This window comes from Mobula birostris, chromosome 9, assembly GCF_030028105.1.
Source record: "Mobula birostris isolate sMobBir1 chromosome 9, sMobBir1.hap1, whole genome shotgun sequence".
In the NCBI taxonomy this organism is placed as follows: Eukaryota; Metazoa; Chordata; class Chondrichthyes; order Myliobatiformes; family Myliobatidae; genus Mobula; species Mobula birostris.
Window position 1 is genome coordinate 40016988 of NC_092378.1, and position 27478 is coordinate 40044465.

The 27478-nt window shown below is 41.6% G+C and overlaps 1 protein-coding gene and 1 long non-coding RNA gene across 3 annotated transcripts in view; one reads left to right on the plus strand and one right to left on the minus strand.

The window, feature by feature from the left end:
- LOC140202706 (uncharacterized) overlaps nucleotides 1-27478 on the plus strand; it is a 171682-nt gene that overhangs the window by 66537 nt on the left and 77667 nt on the right. Inside the window, exon 3 of one of the 2 annotated variants that reach the window (XR_011887172.1) lies at nucleotides 7216-7488. The exons of the other annotated variant lie outside the window; for it this stretch is intronic. This is a non-coding gene — a long non-coding RNA (uncharacterized lncRNA). Of the gene's footprint in view, nucleotides 1-7215; nucleotides 7489-27478 lie in introns of those variants that run through there. 2 annotated transcript variants of the gene reach the window in all.
- slc13a1 (solute carrier family 13 member 1) overlaps nucleotides 22936-27478 on the minus strand; it is a 58019-nt gene continuing 53476 nt past the window's right edge. Inside the window, exon 15 of the mRNA XM_072267887.1 lies at nucleotides 22936-27101. Coding sequence (XP_072123988.1) covers nucleotides 26964-27101 — 138 coding nt within the window. The 3' untranslated portion in view covers nucleotides 22936-26963. The remainder of the gene's footprint in view (nucleotides 27102-27478) is intronic.

Consider the following 27478-nt stretch of genomic DNA (forward strand, 5'->3'; position numbering starts at 1 on the left):
AGTAATCCCATCTGCCTCCAATAGGTCTTTATCCCTCCATTCTCTGCTGGTCATGTGCCTGTCTAAATGCCTGTTAAACTTTGTTTCCACTTCTTCCTCAACTTATCTATTCCAGGTTCTCTCTGTGTAAAAACACTACCTCATAAATTTCCTTTAAACTTTCTCCCTCTCACATTAAAGCTACGCCCTCTCATATTAGACATTTCCACTCTGGGGGAAAAAGACCATTTCTGCCTCTCATCCTTCAATGTACTTCAATTAGGTCGCCTCTCAGCTTCTGTCACTCCAGAAAAAAACTATCCAAATTGGTCCAATCTCTCCTTGCAACTAATACTCTCTAATCCAGGCAGCATCCTGGTAAACCTCTGTTGCAACACCTCCACATCTTTTTTATAATGTGGGGACCAGAACCCTGCACAGTTCCCTAAATTGGCCTAAACAAAGTCTTATACAGCTACAGCATGACTTGCTATGCTCAGTATATACCTATGAGAGAGGAGGAGTTCTAGAGAGCTTTATTAGACTGATGCACCACACACAAAGTACTGCAGAAACTCAGCAGGCCAGGCAGCATCTATTGAAAAGAGTAAACAGTTGATGTTTCAGGCCGAGAGCCTTCATCAGGACTGGAAAGGAAGGAAGAAGAAGTCAGAATAAGAATGTAGGGGGAGGGGAGGAAGAAGTACAAGGTGGCGGGTGATAGGTGAAACCGGCAGAGGGGGAGTGGGTAAAGCAAACAGCTAGGAAGTCACCCTCCCCACCGATCTCCTTCCTGGCACTTATCCTTCCAAGCGGAACAAGTGCCACACCTGCCTCCCTCACTACCATTCAGGGCCCCAAAAATTTCTTCTAGGTGAGCCGACCCTTCACCTGAGAGTCTGTTGGGGCCATCTGCTGTATCCAGTGCTCGCAGTGTGACCTCCTGTATGTCAGTGAGACCTGAAATAGATTGGGAGACCGCTTCGTTGAGCACCTTCTCTCCATCCGCCACAAAAAGCAGGATTTCCCGGTGGCCACCCACTTCAATTCTACTTCCCATTTCCATTCTGACATGTCAGTCCATGGCCTCCTCTACTGTCACGATAAAGCCTCACTCAGGTTGGAGGAGCAACACTTTATATTCCATCTGGGTAGTCTCTAACCTGATTGCATGAACGTCAATTTCTGGTAATTGCCCCCCTCCTCTCCTACACCATTCCACATTCTTGTGACTTTCTCTTCTTACCTGCCATCCTCTCCCTCTGATTCTTCTCCCCCTTCCTTTTCTTCCATGGTCTTCTGTCCTTTCCTTTCAGATTCCCTCTTCTCTGGTCCTTTATCTCTTTCACCAGTCAACCTTCTAGATCCTTACTTCACCCCCTCCCCCTCTCCTGGATTTTCCAATCACCTGCCACATCGTAATTCTTCCTCCCTTCCCCACACCTTATTCTGACTTCTACCCTTCCTTTCCAGCTCTGATAAAGGATCTCGGCCCCAAACTGTTTACCATCTTCCATAGATGCTGCCTGGCCTGCTGAGTTCCTCCAGCATTTTGTCCGTGTTGCTTTGGATTTCCAGCATCTGCAGATTTTCCCATGTTTGTGATTTATTAGGTCGATTGCTGTGATGACAGAATTTGCCCTCTGGGACCATGTTCTTGAGTTTAGAAAATTTAAAGGTTCCACGTAATTGGAAATTTAATCAGCAATTGTTTTGAATTCTAATCTTCCAACTTGCTTTAATCAATGCATCCAAAATATGTATTTGCATGATGATCAATCAGAAAGAATTCTTCTGTCTTTTAATACAAGTGCAGTTGCAGTTTTATTGAGAATTGTATGTCTACATACAGAAGGACTAATGTGGCAAGTCTCTTTATGTGAAGATTGTGGACACTAATAACATTACAGTTAGTAAATTATATCAAGTAGCATCACTCATGGTTCCATTAACATTTAATTTTCATTGCCACAATTGGTTTGATGTTATTTGGTAAACTTAGGGACACAAAGCAATCTCAGTATGCTTGTATTCATTAACAACACAGCAAATAACAACACATTTTATTAGTACATTAAGTCAATGAAGGAAATTATTCTTCTGTTTCATATCTGTGCTCAACAACCAGTCTTACCTTCTGGGCCACTGTGTAAGTTTTATCTTATATTAGAGCTTCCCAACCTTTTTTTATGCCATGGACCAATGCCATTGAGCAGGGGGTCCGTGGATCCCAGGTTGAAAACTTCTGTCTTACATGGACCAAGTTTAACCATCCAAGCAGCTCCTAATCGATTTAAGTAATTTCGTGACCCTGATCTGATTCATAAATACCAAATCCATCTCACATTTAAAATCAGGGTTATTTTTGACATAAGACAAACACGTGCTATGACATACAGAATTCTGGCTCAGGCTAGACACCACAATGTCATATATGCTCCACCTGAGACCTCCAGCCTTGTGAAGTATCTCATTCCAAATTTAACTGAACCGCTGGTACTTGTGGAAGCCGCCTTTGTGCCTTTGCACAAATATGCTACTGCATTTCACACTTCGCAATGGAATTCACAAAAATTCTTCATTGGCTTCAAAGGGCTTTGGGGTATCCTAAGAAATTATTAGTGTATTTTAGAATGTTTCTGAGAATGTAATCTGACCCCTGGTGGTACAGATACCTCAATATTGTTAAAGGAACATTTCATTTTAAAAGCTTCCCAAGTACAGCCTCAGAGTGTGTAAATTATGGTAAGGCCAAACTGTATAAATATGATCAAGCCAAATAGCCTTATGTTTATAAGAATATTGTGAAGAAATTAGTCCATAGCTCTTTTGCTTTTGAAAACTGAATTTTGCTAAACTTTTTATAATGACATTACGGGAAATACAGTCAAATGTTACAGCTGTCATTCATAAAAGCTAATTTCTTTTCATGAGAAATATATTTTAAAAAACATGTAATATAAATCTAAAGAACAAATTAATTATACACTGACATGAGAAGTAGGAAGAAAGTGAAAAATGAGGAACTTGAAATCTTCTCTCTTCGTTTCCAGTCCTGACAGTCCAAAATATTGACTGTTTATTCCTTTCCATCAATGCTACCAACTTGCTGAATTCCTCCAGCATTTTGTGTGTGTTACTTCAGATTTCCAGCATCTGCAGTATCTTTTGTGTATAAGAAAATTCTTCTTTCTCTTCCAGAATTACCTTTTGGCACTTTAATGGTGTCTATCATGATCTCAAGGCACCCCAAAGTAATTAATTACCAAAGAAAAAGAGAAGTGTATTTTGAAGTCTAGTAAATATTATAGTATCATAATCTAAATTTGAAAAATGCAATGAATATTGGAAGTGATTGAGATTGTTTTACCTCATGTGGTGATGCATAATGAAAAGGAAACATTCACACTTTTAATCCATTTAGAACTAGGCACAGAGTCACAAAACTTGTTTGGTTTGCTCAGGAAAGGGAAGTAAATCACCAGCCTGGGAGAAAATTTTGTGGTTAGGGCAGGCTCTTTTTTTGTGCTGATGATTGGAAGAGTTTAGTTTGATCAATGTCTTGTAAATGCAATTCATTCACAATGAGCATCATTCTCCCACACAAAGAAGAAAAGGTCTTAAAAGACTAGATCTCGCATTTCAGCTTCAATCACATGAATGAGTGCTTTGTATAAAAAATGTATTACACCGGTCTACAAGTTAATTAGTTTATAATGACTTGCTCTAATGACTTAATTTCAAATAAATCAATCAGCCATGACTTGTGATATTATCTACTGAGCACCTGTTATCAAACCCTGTAGAGTTTAATATAATTACCTTCTATCTTCTGACAATAAACATCCCATGTTATTTTCTATGTAAAAAGGCAAAACAAAACTTACTGTACATGTATCACAAGATTTTGCATTTATTTCTTAAAATTCACACAACAGCGCATAGCTAACACCCCAGGTATCTTTCTTCCACTGAGATATACAGCTGTCATAGAAAATGCTTCATGTTGCATCAATAATACCTTTCAGTTGACTTCCATCTCACTCTCAAAATGCCCCTGATGGGAGGCCCCATGGTACAACCTATTGAGACATAAGCCTAGAAATTCCTCTCATATTGGCCCTGAAACTACATTGTGCAAGATGTTGAAGTCTACAAAGATTGCAATCTTCCATTGCAAAGTTCCCTGAGCACTATTGTTAGCTTTCTCCATGAATCATGGCACTTCATCAGCTTAGAATGTTGTATTATTTTGATCATTTACCAGATTTCACTGCTGCTAATACATAAACTCACAGTTGCAGCCTCAGGAGCCTGCTGTTGATGGTAAAAAAAAAGGGTATTAAACCTACACTGTGCAGGTCAATGTGGTCCAGATTTGTGATGTCCATCAATATCGTGGCTCATAGTTGTTGGTATGGTTCTGGGGACAGGGCAGGGAGAGTTGAAGCTCAGGGCAGGAGACAGTGTTCAGGTCAAGATGGTGCTGACCTGTAATGACTGATCTTGTCATGGCTCAGACTTGATTGTGTTTTCTTTTTAGGTTCATAGGGATGGTTTTGGGCACAGTATGGTGAGTTAGGGGTCAGACTAGGGTTTAGGGACAGAGATGAAGGAGTATGAATGGAGAGGTGTAGGACCTGGTATTTGGCGTCCAATTCAGAGCGACCCACAGTCGAAGACCAGCAATCCTAAAAATCAGGTTGGTAGACACTGAGGAGACGAGCAGCCTCCGGGCCTCCAGTCCTTGGCCGTGACTTCTCAGACTTGACATTCAGGCCTCTATCTCCTGACTTGCCTCTATCTCGTGCCCACTCTACCTGCTTCTGTGGAATGTAGGAAAGTGGTTGAAGTCTTCCCTTCTAAATTGTGGAGCAAGGAAGCACTAATCCGTGGGATATGTCATGGTACGTGCACACATATGTGGGCACGTGGTCAAGTGGTTAAGGCATTCGACTAGTGGTCTGAAGGTCGTGAGTTCGAGCCCAAGCCGAGGCAACGTGTTGTGTCTTTGAGCAAGGCACTTAATCACACATTGCTCTGCGACAACACTGGTGCCAAGCTGTATGGGTCCTAATGCCCTTCTCTTGGACAACATCAGTGGCGTGGAGAGGGGAGACTTGCAGCTGGGGGCTGTCTGTCTTCCATACAACCTTGCCCAGGCCTGTACCCTGGAGTGTGAAAACTTTCCAGGTGCAGATCCATGGCCTCGCAAGACTACCGAATGCCCCCTCGCTATGTCATGGCATAGAAGCAGCAGCCTGGAATGATGCTGGAATGGGAAGCTGAGAGTAATTACAACCATTACATGCAAGGGAAAAGCAATTCAGCCAGATGGATGAGGCTGTATTTGAGATCAAAGACCAAAGTAAATTTATTACTAAATTACATATATGTCACCATATACAACCCTGAGATTCACTTCCTTGCGGGCAATCACAAGGAACACGATAGAATCAATAAAAGACCGCGCTCAACTGGATGGACAACAACCAATGAGAAAAAAAACACAAACTGTACAAATACAAAAAGAAATTTGAAGAAAATAATAACAATAAATAAATATGCAATGATATTGAGAACATGGGTTGAAAAGTCCTTGAATGTGAGCCCAGAGATTGTGGGAACAGTTCAGTGATGGGGTGAGTAAAGTTGAGTGAAGTTATCCCCTCTGGTTCAGGAACCTGATGGTTGAGGGATGATAACTGTTCCTGAACCTGGTGGTCCATGTCAGTGAGAAGAGGCCATGGCCTGGATGGTGGGGGTCCTTGATGATTTATGCTGCTTCCCTGTGTCAGTGCTCCATGTAGATGTGCTCAATGGTGGGTTTGGCTTAACACACAACAGACACCCAATGAAGACTGCTTCATGGGTCTCCAATTTCCTCCTTCTGAAGTCAATGATCATCTCCTTGGTCTTGCTGACGTGGAGTAAGAGATTGCTGTTGTGGCACCACTCAGTAAGATGTTCAATCTCCCTCCTATATGCTGATTCCTCACCACTTTTGGTTTGGCCAATGCCAGTGGTGTCATCAGCAAATTTAAATATGGCTTTGGAGCTATAACTAGCCTCATAAGTAAAACGAAAGTGGAGTAAGCAGCTAAGCACGCAGCCTTGTGCTGAACCTATGCTGAGGGAGGTTGTGGACATGTTGGTGCCAATCCGAACTGACTGGGGTCTCTGCAAGTGAGGAAATTGAGGATCCAGTTGCATGAGGAGGTATTGAGGCCTAGGACAAAGCTTTGAGGGTGTGTTAGCATTGAATGCCAAGCTGTAATCAACTAAGTGCAACCTGATTGAGTAAAGAGCTAATGAAATGGCATCTGCTATTAACATTGGACAGCAGGCAAATTGAAGTGGATCCAAGTCACTTCTCAGGCGGGAGTTGATATGTTTCATCGCCAACCTCTCAAGGAACTTCATCATTGTGGATGTAAGTGCTACTGGATGATAGTCACTGAAGCAGTACTGGAGAATAGTCAAGGAGCTCAATGATACCACCTTGATAACACAATATCTTTGATCTTGGAAAAGTCTAGATTTTAGCATGATTCCTGTAATCCTTGGCTGGAAGAGATTTTGGGTCCTTTCTAAGATTCCTGCTACCTGGTGCCCTATGTGATGTCATGGACACCAAAGTTGCATGTGATAGATGTAGACAATTCTCTACTAGAATTCAGACTGAAGTGGGGAAAAGTAATTGAAGGTGCATATGCTTCTGCATATAGACAATGAGGCTACACTGCAGAATGGCCAGAGAAAATGTAGTTTGAGGCCCTCACCAGCATCACTGTAGATAATTTATTGTTAGAGAAAATTGGCTGTTCTGAGTAAACAAGAAATGGCATGTTTACAGAGACAAACAAGAGACAGAAAATTAGACCAAATTTAGTCTCAATGCAAGGTTTTGACCTGAAACATTAACAATTTCTTCTTCCTCCTCCACAAATTTTGCATGACCTTGAGTTCCTCAAGATGATTGTTTTTGTTCTGTAATTTTTTGGACCAGAGGGAGTGGAAGACAGGCACCAATATTGATGTTATTTGGTTAGTTTTACACTGAAGCAATATTTGCACTAGAAAATCAGGGGTCAAAATTTCCTATCAATTTCTAAAGACTGCAAAATAGGTGTAGTCTTGCTCATCTTGGGGTTGAGTCTATTTTCAACTGCACTATATTGTTATGGTATGATATTCCATGTTTGCTGTACCCATCCTATTTTTATTTCTTTACAGATTCTTTTTGACCGATTCACTAGCTATGCTTATTTATATGCCAGTTCACACTCATTAAACAAGAGTAAACCACCCCCCACTATCTTCAACCCTACATTAAACTCTCTACATTTGCCAATGACTTTCTCACTGCACATAAATGGCTCCTCCGTGGAGAGGGCTAGGAGCACCAAGTTTCTGGGAGTGCATAATAATGGACTATCTCACCTGATCCCTCAACACCACCTTTTTAGCCAAGAATATGCACCAATGTCCCCACTTCCTGAGGAAATTGAGCCGAGTGAGACTCCACTCCCCCATCACCTCCCCATTCGAAGCAATTCTTACAGGAGCACCACCAAGAGTATTCTGACCTTCTGCATCACTGTATTGGAAATGCAATAGCTGTTGTGGCACGTCCAGTGTGGTAGCATAGTGGGTAGTGCTTGTCGCTCTCACTTTCAGCTTTCACTGTTGGCTACCAGTCTTGTGAAACGGAGAGCCAAATATGAGCCTCTCCCTACCAGTACATAGACTCTACAACAGCAAGCCTCATGTAGTGCCTCCTCGCTGGCGACACACGGAAACCGAACGCCTTTCAGACTCAGGCTGAACTACACAGGACGGGGAGGAGGTCTGTCCCCTGCACACGTAGCACGCAGGCCCACTGGTGTGTAGACGCACCCTGGTGCTCGTGAACCAGATCCCCAACTATGAGTAAATAGCCCCACTGCCTTGTGGGCAGCCTCGGGAGAGACGAAGGCTACGGGAGTAAACCCAGACAGCAAATCCGGAGTGGAGCCCCGAAGGTGACTGGACATCATTGAACATCCTTCTGGCAGCTCCTGCGACTGAGCTGGTGCCAAACATATTGTTTCATAAGCCTTCCTTTGGACCACACTGGTAAGGCCGAGAGAGGAATCTTGACAACTGGGCATCTCAGGATCTCTATACCTTCCACCCAGGCTTCGAGGCAGACGGATGCCAACAGTGGCCACCAAGAGTGCCCTGAGGAGCTGCATCATTGTCTGGTACAGGAATTGCATACATGTGACTGCAAGATTCTACAAACACTTGCGAGGACTGCTGAGAGGATCATCGGGGTCTCTCTTCCACCCAACTGAGATACTTATTCGGAGTGCTACATATGCAGGAATCCTTCCCATTGTCCGTGATCTCTCCCATCCGTCCAGCAATCTCTTTGACCCCTATCATCAGGCAGGAGGTACCACAGCATTATGACAAGGACTGATAGAATGGAAAACAGCTTCTTCCCCCAAGCCATGAAACTACTGAACTCCCTACCACCACCCACGTCTCATCACATATGAAGCGTCTGTAGCATTATACTGTTTACTTTTTGACTTGTGTCATAAATGCACCTTATTTTTTGTTAATTTATTTGTGGTAATATTAACTTTATGTTGCTTGTGCATTATATGTTCTGTGTTGTGCACCGTAGTCTGGAGGAACATTGTTCCATTGGGTGGTACACAGCTATACAGCTGAATGACAATAACTTGAACTTGAACGTTCTCTCCAGATTTAACTGAACTAAATTATTCATAATCTTGTCATCCTTTTCAATCCCTTTATTTAAAGCATTTTGTGGCTTTACTACTCCTCCCCATATCTGCATCTACTCCAATCTCACCATCTTCTGAGAAATTGTCTTGTTGTGCATCCCTCATTTTCTGCTCTGTCTGGTTTGGCAGCTGCACCTGGAGTTACACTCTGCACTGTGCATTTCCCAAAATACTTACACATCGTGGATTCCGTCTCTCTTCTAAAACCTATCCCTTTGATGCTGCTGAATCTAACCACATCCTCTGATCCAATTCACATTTCTGTATGAACCTCTCACTAGGGATGCCAACTCCACTGAGGGTGGAGATTCCTCTGAGCATTTGTCTGGTAAGCCGGATATGACTCAATTTGTTCTTATTATCATCCAATTTCTAAGCACCCAATCAGTGTGAAGATGACAGAAAACTCACTCCCTTATGAGCCAAAGTATAGGACGAAAGGGAATGCCAACTAAGTAGAGACCAAAGTCGATGCAATTCATCTTCTGCCAGCCACATAGTTCTTTAGTACAATAATAATTGAGTTATTGGCTAATTTCAACAAAACACCACACAGTGGCTTGAAGAAAAGGAGGAGGAGCATTCCTAAGATTTAGGTTTAATTATTTATCACATTTATTACATCAAAACATTCAGTGGAATGTGTTGTTTTCATTAACAACCCTCACAACTGATGTTCTAGGGGCAGCTCACAAGTGCCACCACACATAGCATATGCTTACCATGTATTACATCACAAATTGCCCATTTATTAAAACCCCATATACTACAGGGAATCAGTCTGGACATAATTGAACAAAACAATATGGATTGCCTTCACTGGAACCTGCCAAATGGATTGGCCCCTCTTTGGTTTCTGCTGATTAGCTTTGAATTTACCTACCCAGCAAGAAATCATGTTCAGCCAATCAAAGATTTCTAAATATCAGTAGAATATTTCAGAGTCGAACTAAATGGGGACCAACTACTCAGAGGAGCCAGAAGAAAAATGCCCACTGAGGACTTTTAAGTTGAAATCAATATATCAAGTTTAATGGTTTCATGTGCTGGATAATGCCCCTCCCTATATTACAGAATGAACTTTGAAAATTTGCAGACACACAAGAGATTCTGTAGAAGCTGGAGACAGTATTTGCTGTTATTTCCAAAAAGTGCTCCTACAAATATTTAATGGGTTTTTGATCTTAGACTTTTTATTATGCACACAAGAGATTCTGCAGATGCTGGAGACTTTGAGCAACACTCACAAAATGCTGGAGGAACTCAGCACTTCAGACAGCATCTATGAAGGGAACTAAACAGTCAACAATTGAGGCTGAGGCCCTTCACCAAGACTGGAAAGGAAGAGGGCAGAAGCCAGAATAAGAATGTTGGAAGTTGGGGAGGGGTAGGCTGAAAAGAGATAGGTGGGGCCAGATGAGGTGGAGTGTGAGTGGATAGGGGAGGGGTATTGATGTGAGAAGCTGGGAGAGGATAGGTGGAAGAGGTAAAAGACTGAAGAAGGAAGAATTTTATAGGAGAGGGCAGTGGACCAAAAATTTGCAGCTAAGTTGTAGGTAAGACAGACAAAATTGCAATAAAATGAAAATTAGCATTTTATTAACAGGGTTCTTTGCAAAAGTCAGTAGAATAGATTTTGGGATTAGGAAGTTGTGGGAGGAGGGTAAAGGAAAGTTAGCTGAAATTATACAAATACTTTGTTTGCTTGTTTAAAAATTTGTATGCCTGCTGGGCCTCCATACCTCCCTCTGCAATTGGATCCTCGACTTCCTAACCGGAAGACCACAATCTGTGCGGACTGGTTATAGCATCTCCTCCTTGCTGACAATCAACACTGGTGCACCTCAGGGGTGAGTGTTTAGCCCACCGCTCTACTCTCTCTCTATACCCATAACTGTGTGGCTAGACATAGCTCAAATACCATCTATAAATTTGCTGATGATACAACCATTGTATAGAAGCCTGCAGGTATAAAGAAGGCAAGACAGCGTCTAAACTTCATTAGGAGATTGAAGAAATTCGGTATGTCAACAAAAAACATTCAATAACTTCTATAGTTGTACCGTGGGGAACATTCTGACAGGCTGCATCACCGTCTGGTATAGGGGTGGGGGGGGGCTACTGCACAGGACCAAAAGAAGCTGCAGAGGGTCGTAAATTTAGTCAGCTCCATCTTGGGTACTAGCCTGCAAAGTACACAGGACATCTTCAAGAGCAGTGTCTCAGAAAGGCAGCGTCCATTATTAAGGAACCCAGGCACCTAGGGCATGCCCTTTTCTCACTGTTACCATCAGGTAGGAGGTACACAAGCCTGGGCACACACTCAGTGATTCAGGAATAGCTTCTTCCCCTCTGCGACCCGATTCTTAAATAGACATTGAACCCGTGAACACTACCTCACTTTTTAATATATATTATTTCTGTTTTTGCACTATTTTTAATCTGTTCAATACATGTATAGTAATTGATTGATTGATTTGTTTTCCTTCTATATTATGTATTGCATTGAACTGCTGCTGCTAAGTTAACAAATTTCACAACACATGCCAGTGATAATAAACCTGATTCTGATTTTATTGATTTCTCGTGGCTATTGAGAACTAGCTTTTGTCTTTCCTCAGCTGGTGAAATGGTGAGGCAACATAGAACACAGAACAGTATAGCACAGTACAGGCCTTTCAGCCCATTTAAGGTTGTACCAATCTCATAATTTACTCCAAGATCAATCTAACTCTTCTCTCCCACATAGACATCCATGTGCCTCTCTAAGAATAACCTAAATGCTCCTAATGTATCTGCCTCTACTACCAACCCTGGCAGCGCACTCCATGCACCCAGCAATCTCTGTGCAAAAACCTTACCTCCAACCCCACCCCCCATGCGTTCCTACAATCACCTTAAAATAATTTCCTATCATATCAGCCATTTCTGCCCTGTGGAAAAAGGCACTGGATGTCCACTCTATCTATACCTGTCATCACCATAAACTCCTATATCAAGTCATCTCTCATCCTTCTTTGGTCTAAAGAGAAAAGCCCTAGCTCGCTCAACCTTTCCTCATGAGATGTGCTCTCTAATCCAGGCCACATCCTGGTAAATCTCCTCTGCACTCTCTCTAAAGCTTTCTCATCCTCTCTATAATGAAGAGACCAAAACTGAAATCAATGCTCCACTTGACCAGAGATTGGGACTGCTTAGCCCCCTCTCACACTGCTAGAGAAGGCACATCTCTGGTATTTGGCGAGTTCTGGTGCCAGCTTGCTGACCTCAGGAAACAAAACATGACTTCCACCATATAAATCCTCCGATGAAAACATACTGATTCTCCTGCAATCCTGTCCTTCGCCAATACCATTCAGCTCAGACAAAGCAAGGTAGCATGTGAGGGGGATGGGGCGGGGAGGAGGGCCGTGTTCAGCTCTTGTGGTTGACCACAAAGAATAGTGGTGGAGAACTGGTATCACAAAATCTCTAACTTCACCAAATCATAATTTAGCTGGGGCCTTATCTAATATCTATTTTCTGTTCTGTGTCTTCAGACAAATCATGCCAAACTGTGGTCACACCGACTGTTATTCACTTCTCTTATGCATATTTACCTTTGAATATCCAGCTGTTAACTTACATCTCCAAGGAAAAGGTAGACTCTTTCATGGTGCTTTCATCCCTTTGTTTTCCTTAGACAGAAGGGAAGAGGGTCAGGAAGAATAAACAGACATTGATGAAAAGCAGGTATGAAAAATAGGATGAACACTCATGAAGTCATTGTGTCAGACAGAACAGACACAGGACCTTTGGCCCAACTTGTCCTACCAACCAACATGACATACTGAGCCCATATCCTTCCAAACCATGAGTCTCTCCAAATATCTTTTAAAAATTGTATTTATACCTGCCTCTACTACTATCTGCAGCATGATCCCCCTCTTTCCTTAAACCTGTGCCCTCTGGTTTTAGACTCTGGAATAAGGGAATGGGTGGCGAGGTGACGGGATGGAGATTTGTCTCTATCAAAGGAGGTGTAAGGCGCTCCTTCCCTCTGCTAGCCCATTTAAGGGCACGTGAACCCATGGACAAAGTGGTCGTTGGTCGCATGAGCAGCTGGTGCATATCGTAAGTTCTGGTTTTGCAGCCAGTGACGCTAGGCAGACAATCTCCGTAAGAGTACTGACAATGGCTGGGGTCACCTGTCTTGTAAAGACACTGCCCAGAAGAAGTCAATGGCAAACCACTTCTGTGGAAAAATTTGCCAAAAACAATCATGGTCATAAAGACCATGATTGCCCATGTCATGTGACATGGCACATACTGATGACGAGGACTCTGGAATAAAGTCCGTAGCCATCTCCTTATCTCTCTCCCTCGTGATGTTACAAATAGCCATAACCCTCAAGCTCCTTCACTCCAGTGAAAACAGTTCAGTCCATCCAGTCTTCTCATGACTCAAGCCCAGTAACAACTTTGTGTACTTTTTTCTGCAAGCTCACATCCTTCCTGTATCAGAACTGCACACAATACTCCAGGTGTGGCAGTCTCACCAATTTCACAAATGAAAAGTAAGGAAAAGAACAGCAGAGATGAGAGGAACAATGTCGAAGAGATGAATAGAAAACAAGATTATGAGAGATGACTTTTAGTGAGCAATGTCAGCTGAGATATATTTACCTCAAAATGTCACCTGCACTCATCCTACTCATTCAGCAGGCTCCCTGCTTATCATTCGCTGCTCACTTGACATTCCCCCATTTTAAGTAAACATCATTATACAATTCCTTTCACTAACATAATAAAAATAGATTAACATAAACAGTTTTTCTGTGCAATCTGTTGAAAGCAATAGTTATTAATTTGCTTCCACTAATGAAACTCAGAGTAAGTGCCCTTTAAAGAATTTTATTGTGTAACAAGCAGATTACTACATCTTTGAGAGACATGATAATATGGCAGGAAGCCAATTAAGAATGGTATTCTATAATTTTAACTCTGGTGCCATCCAGCAGTTATTTCTTGATTTGTTCTGTCTCCCTCTCTCTCTCTGATTCATTTCAACTTTTGATGGCTGGCACATTGTAAGCTTGCATTAATTTTCTCAGTTAAATATAAAATTGTAACCCCATGTCATCATAACTGTCATATCTGCAATGCTCTTAGCAGCACTGTTATCAGCCTTTAAACCTTTTATGCAAGTAGACGAACAGCTTTTGATCAGACTTTGAAATTTAACTTATTAGGTTTAAAAGGTGGCATGTTTGACCTGACGCTACTATTATTTTTGTATTTGAATGTGCTTGAGCCTGGTATCTAATGACAAAATAGTCTGTTTCAGAAGGGGCACCTCCCTGGAGTTCCAATTTCTACAACATGCGGTCAGACATTTTTTCCTTCTATATTTTGAATGTTTCTCTCTGCTTTTGTTTTTCAAGGTTCCTACCAGAATGTTGGTTTGTTCTGTTTCAATGGTTACCTTGTGTTTTGTTGGATGTCGGACTTCTTTTGAGACCCGACAAGCCACTGACAGCATTGTGATTTGTGAAACCAACAATATTGTTTCAGGAAAGACGTACGTTATTTGATTATGTGTTAATTGGCCTATAATTGTGAGAGAATGCTGTAAGCCTAGAGTGACTGGCCTCATTTGACTTCTTTTCTGTGAAGTAAGTAAAGTGCCATATTCAAATAGTTTAGATGGTTCCATTTATTTATCAGAGAATGTGTACTATACACATTCTGAAATTCCTACTCTTCACAGACATCCATGAAAAACAGAAGCCCAAAAGAATTGACGATAGAACCCTAAAGCCCTTCTCCTGCTCCCCCATGTAAGCAGCAGCAAAGCATTAAACTCACCCCTCCCTCCCTCCCCACCCATTTCAGCAGACAGCATTAGTACCCACCACCTACCAAGCAACAGCAAAGCTCCCAAAGATAGACCATGACCTACCTGCAGTCAACAAAAACTATTGCTTTCCCAACAGTTCAATCTCAATCTCTTTCTCTCTCTCACACACTCTCACTAAAAAGGCACAGAGAGATGTCACCCATTTCACAGTGAAAGGGGAGACCAACAAATAGTCACTGTTACGATGTTACAGTCTGCTGCGTTGCTTTTTATTCTGAGATTCTTCGACTCGAGATTCGGCCATGAACTCTCCCCAACATTGAGGGAAAGAGAGAGAGAACACGATCTCTCCACTACAGAGACAGCCATCTGCCATCCGGCGCTGGAAAATCCTGAAGCTTCTTCTCTCGTGACACCTCAGTTGGCAGCACCAACCTGGAACTGGTCATCCACAGGGTGCACGCTGATGCCTTCCATGCCACGTTTGGAGAATTTCAGAAAACAGCCGATCGGGGGGTGAGCTCCAACAGTCATTGCCATTAAAAAAAAGGCAGTCTGAGTGCTGTTGCAGATCAGGGTGCTTGATAAAACCCCAACAACCTTGTAAAGGAAATAAGAGATGTTAAAGAGAGGAATTTCAGCTGTTCCAACAGATGAGCTTGAACAGGCAGCCATTTGGAGCCATTGGAGTTTGATTGATTGCAATGGAAAAGCAGTAACTACTAAAGTGCCTAATTGATTTATGAGGGTATGCTAAACATTGTGTTGAAGAGCACATATATAGTTTGAATGAAAGAAACCAGGCTGAGTTCATGGCATGAGACAAAAGATCAAATAGTTTGTATGTCTCTGTGTCTCTCCACACCTGCCTCCTGAGACAGGCAATGGTGTAATGGGCTGGTTTGATCAGACCCAAATAACTCGAGTGTTCAGGAGATGTGGTAATAAGTGTACAAACACAACAAAGTAAATTAAATCTAATCTATTTCTATAAAAATAGAAAGCACACAAGATATTGTGCAGTAAGTCACAAAGATTTCAGGGCTCACGATTCATAGTCACCACTTGATTGTTGCCGTTGTCCTGGGAACTCTGAATTCCCACTCACTCCCAAAGCCACCTTGGGCCCTAGACACGATTGCGATTCTCCAGTCCAGGTGAAGTCCAAAGAACCAATACCCCAATAAATATGTGTTCCACACTTACAGGGAAGTTCCAGTTCCTACAACATAGGAATTTAAGCTATTTTCCCTGTGAATGTTTTCTCAAGCCCTTCAGATTACCCTAATAATTGAGTTTATGTTTTATATGCTTTCTTTATTTCAAACATTTTGATAGGGATAATTGATGGTTTGTTCTCTGCTTTTTTTTTCTCAAAACATCGCTGCCTCTTTTCAATCTCATGTCCTAACAGCATATAAAGACCTATATGATACTGGATTAAAGTGGGGCTCTTTTTTTTTACCAGCACCAGGAATGAGAATAGTAAACAGTCACAGAGTCAAACAGCACAAAACAGACTCTTCAGTCCTGATGAAGGGTCTTGTTCCAAGACGTTGACTGTTTATTTCTCTCCATAGATACTGCCTGACCTGCTGATTTCCTCCAGCATTTAGGGTGTGCTTTCTTCAGCCCATTTTGTCCATGCCAGCCACAAGCTACCCATCTATGCCAAACCTGTTTTTCAACATTATGCCATCAGCTTTCCAGGCCAAGAATTTTCAGAATACTAAATACTTATAAAATGTGAGAATACCTGCCTCAGTGAAGTTCAAATTTGAGGAAAGTTCCTACTTGTTTTGAAGTGCAAACATGACCAAATACTTTCCTGTTTTAACTCAAAGCTGGTTAACAGGTCACTTATTCTATAACGAAGAAGTAGACAGCCTCAAACTTTGTCATCACCACTCAAGGTGCAACGAAATCTGCCTCAAACCCTCGGCCAACTGGCAATAACAAAATGTATGGGCAGTCATTAATCAATGTTTGCACATGCATGGATTTTCCAACATAACGGCGAGGTTCGTGACCAGATTATTTGCAACTGCCGGGGCAAATTGGGACCTTGTTTTGTATGTAGGATGTGAAAAACTGGAAGTAGCCATCTGAATAGCACAATTCCCGATTCATTATCACTTACCGTACATTATTTTATGAACATATCCTGCATTAAAAACATTTTCTAAAAAGAAAGGGGTAATTATTTTCATTTCTTCTTTTGGAATAAATATGCAGCAAATGAATCCTGCTGTGATTTACACAATGTGTCGCACCCTCACAGCTACATGTTTTTTTTTTATCATTTGATGATTGGTCAATCTAAAACACCATGAATAATAAAACCTTTATTCTAAAATCACCTGTTTTGTTCGAAGTAGTGAATGTGTGCTTCTAAATTGTCAGTAGGCCTAAACACTTACACACTTACGGATCTAGCTGTTTAATTACTCTCTCACAAGCACTCAATCAGATGAAACAAAAACAAATATATTTCATTTCATTTTGCATTTCTGTAAACTCTTAGCAACACACACAAAATGCTGGAGGAACTCAGCGGGCCAGGCAGCATCTATGGAGAAAAGTATAGTCAATGTATCAGGCCAAAACCCTTCAGGACTGGAGAAAAAATGCTGAGGAGCAGATTTGAAAAGGTGAGGGGAGGGGAGAGAGAAACACCAGGCGATAGGTGAAATTTGGAGGGGGAAGGATGAAGCAAAGAGCTAGGAAGTTGATTGGTGAAAGAGACAGAAGGTCATGGGAGAAAGACTAAAAGGGGGGGGGGGGAGGAGGAGCACCAGAGGGAGGCGATGGATGGGCAAGGAGATAACATGAGAGAAAAGGGGATGGGAAATGGTGATGGGGAGGGAGGCATTACTGAAAGTTTGGGAAATCAATGTTCATGCCATCAGGTTGGAGTCTACACATTAGGAATATAAGGTGTGGTTCCTCTTGTCTGAGTAAAATCTTGTTGACATATAGTTTGCTATCCTGAAGTGACTAATCCCAGCAGATGCACAGATCCAGGCCAAGAAAATGGAGCATATGTTGTCTCTGATAAATAAATGTTCGAGTTAAGATTCGTATACCTGTTAGGTAGTTTCTCACACACCAGAGGCCCAGAAAGCTTCACTCTTTTAGTTCCTTCAAATTGCGTATCTTACATCAATATACAAAAAGGATGAGTGGAAGACCCTATCCATCCTAAAATACATCTCCTTCTCCAATAAAAAACAAGTTTATTTTCCCTGTTTTGCTCATTGACACAAGATTGACCAATGGTTATTATTACCTTGTCAGCTTTCATCCTTGAATTTTACACTCTGTTGTAATACAATTTAACAAAGTGTTGAATTTTTATACTGTGTGTGTTTTCTATTGTGTATAATGCAACTTAATAGAACAACATGTTTCCAAAAAGGAATGAAGTGATATAAATCAGAGGAGAAGTGTTGCAACTACCTTTAGCAAAGAGTTCTTGCAAGGGAAGTAAGTTGTTTCTCATAGGTTTCCCGGTTCCATTTCTTGAGGACACGTTAATTGTACCAAGCTTCCTGCCTACCTGCTCCTGGTGACAACACTGAGGTTAGAAGTTCAATTTAGAGGAAAACTCATGTCCTGTCATTAGAGAGTGCAGCACCACTGTACAGACTTATGCTAACAATTAAACTTATGATTAAACTTTCAGCACCTGCCACCTCCGGCGAGAAATTGCACTGCATCTCAGGGTTAGCTTGCATATTATGTTTAGTAGAGGTGCCAGGGAGGTCAGTGGCACAGCTCGTGGAGATCCTGGCTCACAGCTCCAACGATCCAGGTTCAATCATGACATCTGGTGCACTTAGTGTAGAGTTTGAATGTTCTCCACGTCAATCATTTTTCTATGTGTCTCTCTCCCGCTACTCTGGTTTCCACCTGTAACACAGGGATATGTGGGTTTGTAGTTTTCCCTGTAAATGCCCCTTGGTGTGAAATGAGTAGCTGAATCTGGGGGAGTTAATGGGAATGCGGGTTACAGGGAGTATTAGTGGGAACATGGACTGGTTCTTTCAGCTGGCTTTCTTATATCCTAATGAAATATCCAAGGGATCCTCTGCCAGTCTAGTGCGAAGTTCAAGGTTTTATAAAATACCAACATCCAACATGTTCCAACTGGCATCCTACCCCTAACCCTGCATATGCATTCAGCTACCCAATGCACACAGCAATAGGCCCTTGAATATGGGGAGATTGGAGGCATAGTAGGAGAGAACATTGTGGAGAAAGATCTTGAGGGAATGATTGTGGCAGGAGAGCTGAGCAGGGAAAAAAAATCAGAATGGAATATGGCTGGTAAAGTGAAAGGTTGGTACAGGGAGAAGGCAGTTGATGAAGTAGATTGCAAGAGGAGAATAAAGTTGATGCAGGAATGATATTGTGGTGACAGGAAGGATTAGAATGAGTTAGGGGGAAGCTGGAGTGAAAATGAGTAAAAGATTAGGAGCTGTGGGGAAAATTCAGCATTCCAGATGGAAGATTCCTGAGGGGAAGATTGATATAAGTGGAATGATTGGAAACACAAAGGATGGCAGAAGCTGGAATCTGGAGTCACACACAATCTGCTGGAAGAACTCAGCAGGTCAAGCAAGATCTATGGGAGGAGATAAACTGTCGCCATTTCGGATCAAAACCCCACATTAGGACTGAGAGTGGAGAGGTGAAATGGTCAGCATAGAGAGGAGAAAGGGAATGGTGAGGAAGGATCCCAAAGTGATTGATAGACTGGGAGGGGTGACAGTCAAGTAGTGCCAGATAGATGAAGTGAGTGTGGATGGAGATGGAAGTCTGTGGCAGGTGAATGATAGATGGAGGCAGACAGAGCAAAGGTAGGCAGAGAAGAATGTGAATATGGGAGACAGCTGCTGGGTGGTAATGAGCAGGAACACAAAGAGTGACCACACGGATGACGGTAGGATGGGGCGAAGGTGGGGAAGGGCACAAAAGTGGCCCAGAAGATCGGAATGAGAGGGGATGATGGGCCCATCCAATTTCCCACCACTTCTCCATTCCACTCCCACTTTGATGTCTGTTTGACCTCTTACATTGTTTCAACAAAACCACACGGTATGTTCGCGGAAGAGCATCTCATCATACCATAAGCCCTTGGGACTCAACACAAAATTCAACCGTTCCAGATAAATGGATCCTGAATTTGTCATCAAATTGTGATGTTAACTCCAGTTTTCATTTGCCACAGATTCTGCCTGACATGCTGAGGATTTCCGATATTGTCTGATTGGTTTCAGCCTTTCAGTACCTGAAATGCTTTATCTTAGTTCCAGCATTATTTCTTTCTCTCCTCTGTTTCCATTTATCTCCTTCTACTTGTATGTCCACTAGAATTAAAAAGCCTAAACTACATCTCTCTGCCAACACCACCACCAGTTGTGTTACTCAATCTGTCCTGCACCCCACCCTACAATGGACATTCTCTTGATCCCTACCCTCTCTCTGCAACAGAAAACATGTTTCCCTTCTAAGTTTTCCTAATTCCAAAATGTTATCTCCATTTCTGTCTCTGCAGTTGCTCCCTGAATATCTGATCGTCACAGCCATGTGATACCCAGGGTGTAACACTCACCCCAAGCTAACTGAATTCATACAGGATCCTTCCAGTCTGTGGAGGAAAGTCAGACTCAAAGTCAAAGAAATACCCAGTGAGGAGAAATGGCACAAACCAGCAGCTGCTATCTCAAACAGACTAAAGTTCTTTGAATGTGATCTTAGTTCTAATTTCATCAATGCTGTCTGACTTGCTGAGTTTTCCAGCATTTTGTGTGTGCGTTGTCCTAGAATAAATACCCATATAGCCAAGAAATTAATGAATGGTTGTAAAAATCCAACATCCTACCAGGAAGGATATTTATTTATTTAGAGATGCAGCATAAAACAGGCCCTTCCAGCCCAATGAGCTGCATTGCCCAGCAACTCCCCAGCATATTCATGGGACAATTTACAAAGACCAATTAACCTACTAACTGGAAGGTGTTTGGACTATGGGAGGAAATCAGAGCCCCCATAGGAAACCCATAAGGTCATGGGAAGCATGTGCAAGCCTTCTTAAAATGGACGTAGTAATTGAACTCCAAAATCTGACACACTAATCTGTAACAACGTCATGCTAACTGTCTACGCTACACAGTGTCACAATGCGTTGCCCTTCTCTAACATGGGGAATTTGTGACTTCAGACTCTCTTAAGAAGTGACTTTGCAAACCACTAAAGTCAAGGGAAAATTCGGAATGGATAATAAATACAGGTTTCAGCAGTGAATGAATAAATATATTACTTGGTACTTCTCCCTCAGAAAGACTAGAAGCAGATCCTTATAACCTTGAAAACATCTTCAGACTATTATCCTCTGAAAGCACATTCCTGTTCGATTTCTGGTTTCATGTGTGTTGCTGATGTCCATCACTCCATCATTGGCACTTTTGTGTTTGGAATATTTGGTATTTTTTACACTAAACATTTCCGCATCTCCTTCTCTCCCTTCTCTTGATGACTACTCTTTGACCTGAAATGTGAACTGTTTCTCTTTCCACATGCATTCATTGATCTGCCAAGTGTTTCTGGCAGTTTCTATTTTTATTTAAGATTTCCAGCATCCACATTTTTCGATGTACAGCCAAAATTTTTCTGATAAATAACAACCATGTTTAGTTTGCATTTACTGGTTAATAATTCTCTTCTTTTGGTATTTACTATTTTGTTATTTAGTTCAAAGTATACATATATTGCGAGTGAATTATTGAATAAGAGGAACAAACTGCTAAATAAGGAAACATTTCTTCTTTGCTCTATGACAAATATGTAACTTATTCTGATAAGATGTTACAATGAATCAAAAAGGGAAACAGCTTTATTAGAAATGTAGAGAGGCAGCTATTCCAAAGAAAATTTGTAAGTTCTCATTTGTTACCGCATTGATGAATGATGCAGCAGGAACATTAAACTGATGAAGAGAAGTTGTTTGATATCCTGTCATGAACAATTCTATCACAAACAGGCTTGTAAATTAGGCCTTCATTTCTCTCTCGGAAAAGATAGACAAAAAGATAGAAAATAAGCTTTATCTAATTCCCACTAGAATGTTGAAATTGAAATTATTTCTGAATACTTCATAAATAAACAGTAATGATTTCCTCCAGTGAGCTTAGTTACAGTCACATTGACAAACATATCAGGAAGGAAATGGAATACAAGTAAAATGCTAAAATTAGATCAAAGGCCACTCTGATATTTAAATTACATTAATATCACAGTGAATAGCTTACGGCATTGCCCATGGGCATGTGCCAGATGTAATTGTTTCTAATGTACTTATAAAATAGGGATGGTTTTGAGTGAAGGAATTCAGACTAACTCTTCTCCAAGGAGCCATTAAGCAACCAAGCAAAGTAATTAAATCAAAGCAATTGACCAAAACTGAAGTGAGGAAGATTCGAGAAGTGCCTTTGTAGGATAGGAGTGGGACAGTGGGGTGGTACTACAATTTATTTCCATTAGTTCAGGGAGGTACCTTTTGGGAAGGAATAGGAAGGAAGAAGATATGTGGTTGGTGAGACTGAGGTTTGGACACCTGGGTTCCACTTTGGCACCTGTTGGTAAGCATGGGAATGGATGATGTGAGTCTTGTAAAGTCGCAGAGACAGTGGAACATATGATCATGGTATGCCACAGATACTCGTTGAAACGTAGGAAGCTGTTCAGGGTAGGTCTGGGTACCTAGGTTGCTGGATATTCTGGCACCTGAGGCAGCGACAGTTAAGTCACGTCGGGCCCTGGTGAACTTTTTAATTGAAACAGGTTTGGGAGGCAGGTTCCTGTCATACTCCATGACAGTAGGTGGCGGTATTGAACCTTCCTGCTAGGTGCAAACCCCCATTTGCACAAAACAAGAAGGTGCCTTTGTAATTTACCAGACAGAAAAGAAACATTAGTATCCTTTCCAGTGCCATTCATTACAGTATATACAATATTGCGGAAAATTTCTGTAAGCATGTGTTAATCTGAGAATTACAGTCACTCTAACACTGTTTGTTGAAACACAACATATGCTATAGTGCCAATCTTCTAAAAGCAAGAAAATATTTGCATTTTAATAGTATCCTAATTTACTGGCAATGTCACAAATTTGAAAAACCTTATCAAATTATGTCTCCTTCCAATAAGTATCTTCACCAAAAGAAAAAAAAATAAGGTAACCTCAAAAGAAATGGTGCAATATAATGTAGTCAGGAGAAGGATTTTGTATAAAAGTTGAATATAAGCTCAGTGGCCACTTTATTAGATATATCTGTACATTTGTTCATTAATGCAAATATCTAATCAGTCAATCACGTGGCAGCAGCTCAATATATAAAAGCACACAGACATGGTCAAAAGAAGTTCAGCTTTTGTTCCGACCAAACATCAGAATGGGGAAGAAATGTGACCTAAGTGATTTTGACCATGGAATGGCTGCCTGGTGGTGCAATGGCATCAGCGCCAGACTCCGGAACAAAGGCTCCCAAGTTCGAATCCAAGTCAGGCCACCCTCTGAGCACGCTTTCCATCCGTGCCGGGTTCAGCATCGAGCTAGCCACTCAGCCTCATTAAAAAAAAGGGTCGAGTCAGAAACGTTCATATCGTGACCCGGTTAATCCGAAAGGAGACCAATCCTGACACCATGTGCCAGACAAGAATAGTTGATTGTCTGGTGCAACACACTAAAAAAAAACACAACCATGGAATGATTGTTGGGATTTGACAGGATGGTTTGAGTATCTCAGAAACTGCTGATCTCCTGGGGTTTTCACACACAACAGTCTCTCGAGTTTACAGAGAATTGTGCAATAAACAAAAAACTCTGGAGCGCAGCAGTTCTGTGGCTGAAAATGCCTTATTAATGAGACAGGTCAGAGGATAATCGCCAAGCTGGTTCAAGCTGACAGAAAAGCAACAGTAACTCATATAACTTCATGTTACAACGGCGTGGTGCAGAAGAACATCTCTGAATGCACAAATTTTGAACCTTGAAGTGGACGAGCTATAATAGCAGTAGACCATGAGCATGTACCTAAGTGACCACTTTATTAGGTACAGGAGGCACCACTGAATGTATAGAAACTTAATTGTAAACCATATATTGATAATTTTCACTAAAATCAACATCTTCACTTCCTTAGTGCAAAAGGTTTAGATGGGCTGGAATTTGTTAGGTGTGTCCAGGAAGAACAACTAGAGGAGAGGCCATCCTGGATCTGGTACTAGGCATTGAACCTGGGCAGGTGTCAGATCTCCTTAACCTTTACTATAGCTTTGGAGAGGGTTAGGATCAGACAGTATGGGAAAGTATTCAATTGAAAAGGGAATTATGATGCTATTAGGCAGAAACTTGGGAGCAAAACCTGGGAACAGATGGACTCAGAGAAATAGACAACAGAAAGGTGAAGGGTGTTTTAGGAGTGCTTGCAAGAGATTCTGGATAGGTTTGTCTAGAACTGATGCAGGGAAACAATAGTAGGGTGAAGGAACTATGGTTGACAAGAAATGTAGAATCTCTAGTCAAGAGGAAGAAAGATGCTTACTTGAGGTTTAGAAAGCAAGGATCAGACAGGGCGCTAGAGAGTTACAAGGTAGCCAGGGAGGAACATAAGAATGGACTTGGGAGAACTAGTGGGAGGCATGACAAGGCCTTGGAGAGTAGGATTAAGGAAAACTTGAAAACACTCTAGATGTATGTGAAGAACAGGAGGATGACTAGAGTGAAGACCAAACAGAGATACAAGAAGAAACATGTGCTTGGAGTCAGGAGGTCCTTAATGCATACTTCACTTCAAGACAGCATAAACAGGCTGATATGCAAGGGCATGTCAATGTTAACAAAGACAGTATGCTGGAACTCTTGAACATTAGGATAGATAACTCCTCAAGGCCAGACAGAATATATCCTAGGTTACTTGTCAGGACGCTGGAGCAGGGATCCAATCACAGTCCTAGTACTGTGCACACAGTGATATTAATTGAGTAACAAATCCCAAGGTGCAAACAAAGTCGGCATCAGAGTTCAGGCAGAGACCAAAACATCCAGAGAAATCCAAAAACCAGAATCGGGAAACAGGCAGAGTCAGTATTCGGATGGACAGAGTACAGATACAAATGCTGGAAAGGCTCAGGAAAATTCACTGGCACAATCTGGCAACAAACAGGTGAAAACACAGGACTGAAACACACTGAGCAATAAACAGAGAGGCAGATGATAGGTGGAGCACAATGAGACACAGGTGGCAGCAGTACAGGTAGTAATGAGAAACAGAAGAGAGATGGATTACTCAGTAATACAGGGGCCAGAGTAGAGCAGGAGCATGTGGCAATACAAAACCATAGGCTGACATCCAGGGGGAAACACACAAAAAGAGAGTTCAACTGGAGGTACTGATAGTTTCTACTGGAAGTGAGGGAGGAGCTTGTTGCTATTTGTGTCTTCACTGGCCACAGTAGTCCTAACAGATGATGTAAGGTGGCAAATGTTATTCCTTTGTTCAAGAAAGGGAGCTGGGAAACCCTGGGAATTATAAACCAGTGAGTCTTACTTCACCGGTGGACAAATTATTGGAGAAGGTTCCTAGGCACAAGATTTATGAGCATTTGGAGAAGCATAGATTGATTGGGAATAGTCAGCATGGCCTTGTGAGGAGCAGATCATGCTTCACGAGCCTAATTTAATTCTTTCAGGATGTGACAAAACACACTGATGAAGGTAGAGTGGTGGATGTGGTGTATATGGATTTCAGTAAGGCATTTGATAAGGATCTCCATAGTAACCTCATTGAGACAGTCAAAAGGTATGGAATCCAGGGAAACTTAGTTGTATGGATTCAGAATTGGTTTCCCCATAGAAGGTCAGAGGGTAGTTGAAGATGGAGCATTATCTGCCTGGAGGTCAGTGACCAGTAGAGTTCCATAGGGATCTGATCTGGGATCCCTGCCCTTGTGATTTTTATAAATGGCTTGGATGATGAAGTAGAAGGATGGGTTAGTAAGCTAGCAGATAAGACTAAACTTGGCAATTTTGTAGACGGCGTTGAAGGTTCTCATAGCTCCAAGAGGACATCAGTAGGATGCACAGCTGAGCTGTGAAGTGGCAAATGGAATTCAACCTGAAAAACTGTGAAGTGATTCACTTTGGAAGATTGAATTTGAAGGTGGAACATGGGGTTAATGGCAGAATTCTTACCAGTGGGGAGGAAGGGAATGATCTTGGGTCTTATGTCTATAAATCCTTCAATATTATGACTTAGCTTGATTGGGTTGTTAAGAAGGTGCATGGTGTAATGGCCTTCATTAGTCAGGGGATTGAGTTTAAGAGCCACAAAATAATGTTGTAGGTCTATAAAACCCTGGTTTGATCATACTTGGAGTATTGTCCTGATGAAGGGTCTTGGCCCAAAATGTCAATTTTTCCATAGATTCTGCCTGGGCTACTGAGTTCCTCCAGCATTTTGTGTGTGCTGCTTTGGATTTCCAGCACCTGCAGACTTCCTTGTGCTTGGAATATTGTGTTCCATTCTGGTCAGCTCATTACAGTGGAGGCTTTAGAAAGAATGGAAAGACCAGGATGTTGCCTGGACTAGAGAGCATGTCTAATGGGGTTACAATAAGCAAGCTAGGGCTTTTCTCTTGGAAGCAAAGGAAGGTGAGAGGTGACTTGATAGAGATGTACAAGATAAAAGGCATAGATTAGATAGACAGCCAGAAGCTTTTTCCACCAGGGCAGAAGGCTGATATGAAGGGGCGTAGTTTTAAGGAAAGTATAGGAGGGGTGTCAGAGGTAGGCTTTTTTTTTTACACGGAGATTGGTGGGTGCAAGGAAAGTGGTGCTAGTGGTGGTGGTAGAGGGAAATACATTAGGGACATTTAAGAGGTTCTTAGAGAGGCAATTGGACGATAGAAAATGGAAAGCTATGTAGGGGGGAAGGGTTAGATTGAACATAGGAGGTTAAAAGGTCAGTCCATCATCGTAAGCCAAAGGGCCGGTACTGTGCTGTAATATTCTAAATTTCATCTCAAATTAAATATTGCACAGTGTGAAGTACCTATAATCTTCTCAAATGGATACAGAATTCCAGTTATAATTCCCATTACATTCTTTGCTGTAGTTTGGCTCTTTCATTGGAACACGGCCCTGAATTGAACAGCCAGAAATTCTTATTGTATAGATTGTTGCTTTAGACAGTCTCACCATAAGACATTGCCTTCTTAATTCATATTAATAACAATAGGATTCTCTGTCAAGTTTGGCTTGTTCATTTACATTTTAGGTGCTATGGAGCTGTTGTATTTTTGAAGTCTTGTGCCCATGAAGGATATGTTTTGAGGTCCATTAATGGAACAGCCCAAGTTGATATTGCAATCATCACAACTACAATGCTGAACAGCTTAACAACCAATCCAGCTTTTACCTAAGGAAGAAAACATATGTTAGAAGTGTGCTTCCATATGGAGTTTGAACATTCTTTTCTGTTACTATTGGAAAACTTTGCTTTGCGATTGCTAAATAGACACGGATTTAGACATGTATGTCTGTTTATCTAACTAGGGAAATAAAATAATATTTTAATCCTATTATTCACCTTTACCTCTTTCATAAACAGTGTCAAAGACCAAAGATTAAATATAATTTCTGATTTTGGTTCAGAGTATCACTATATTGGCTACAGCTGTTTTGATTACATGTACTGTTAGCATACGACAGCTGTTGTGTTTGTTACTGAGGGAACGTGCAGAGCACACCAGCACAGTAGCATGCAGGCTATTCAAATGAACTTTATTGATAACT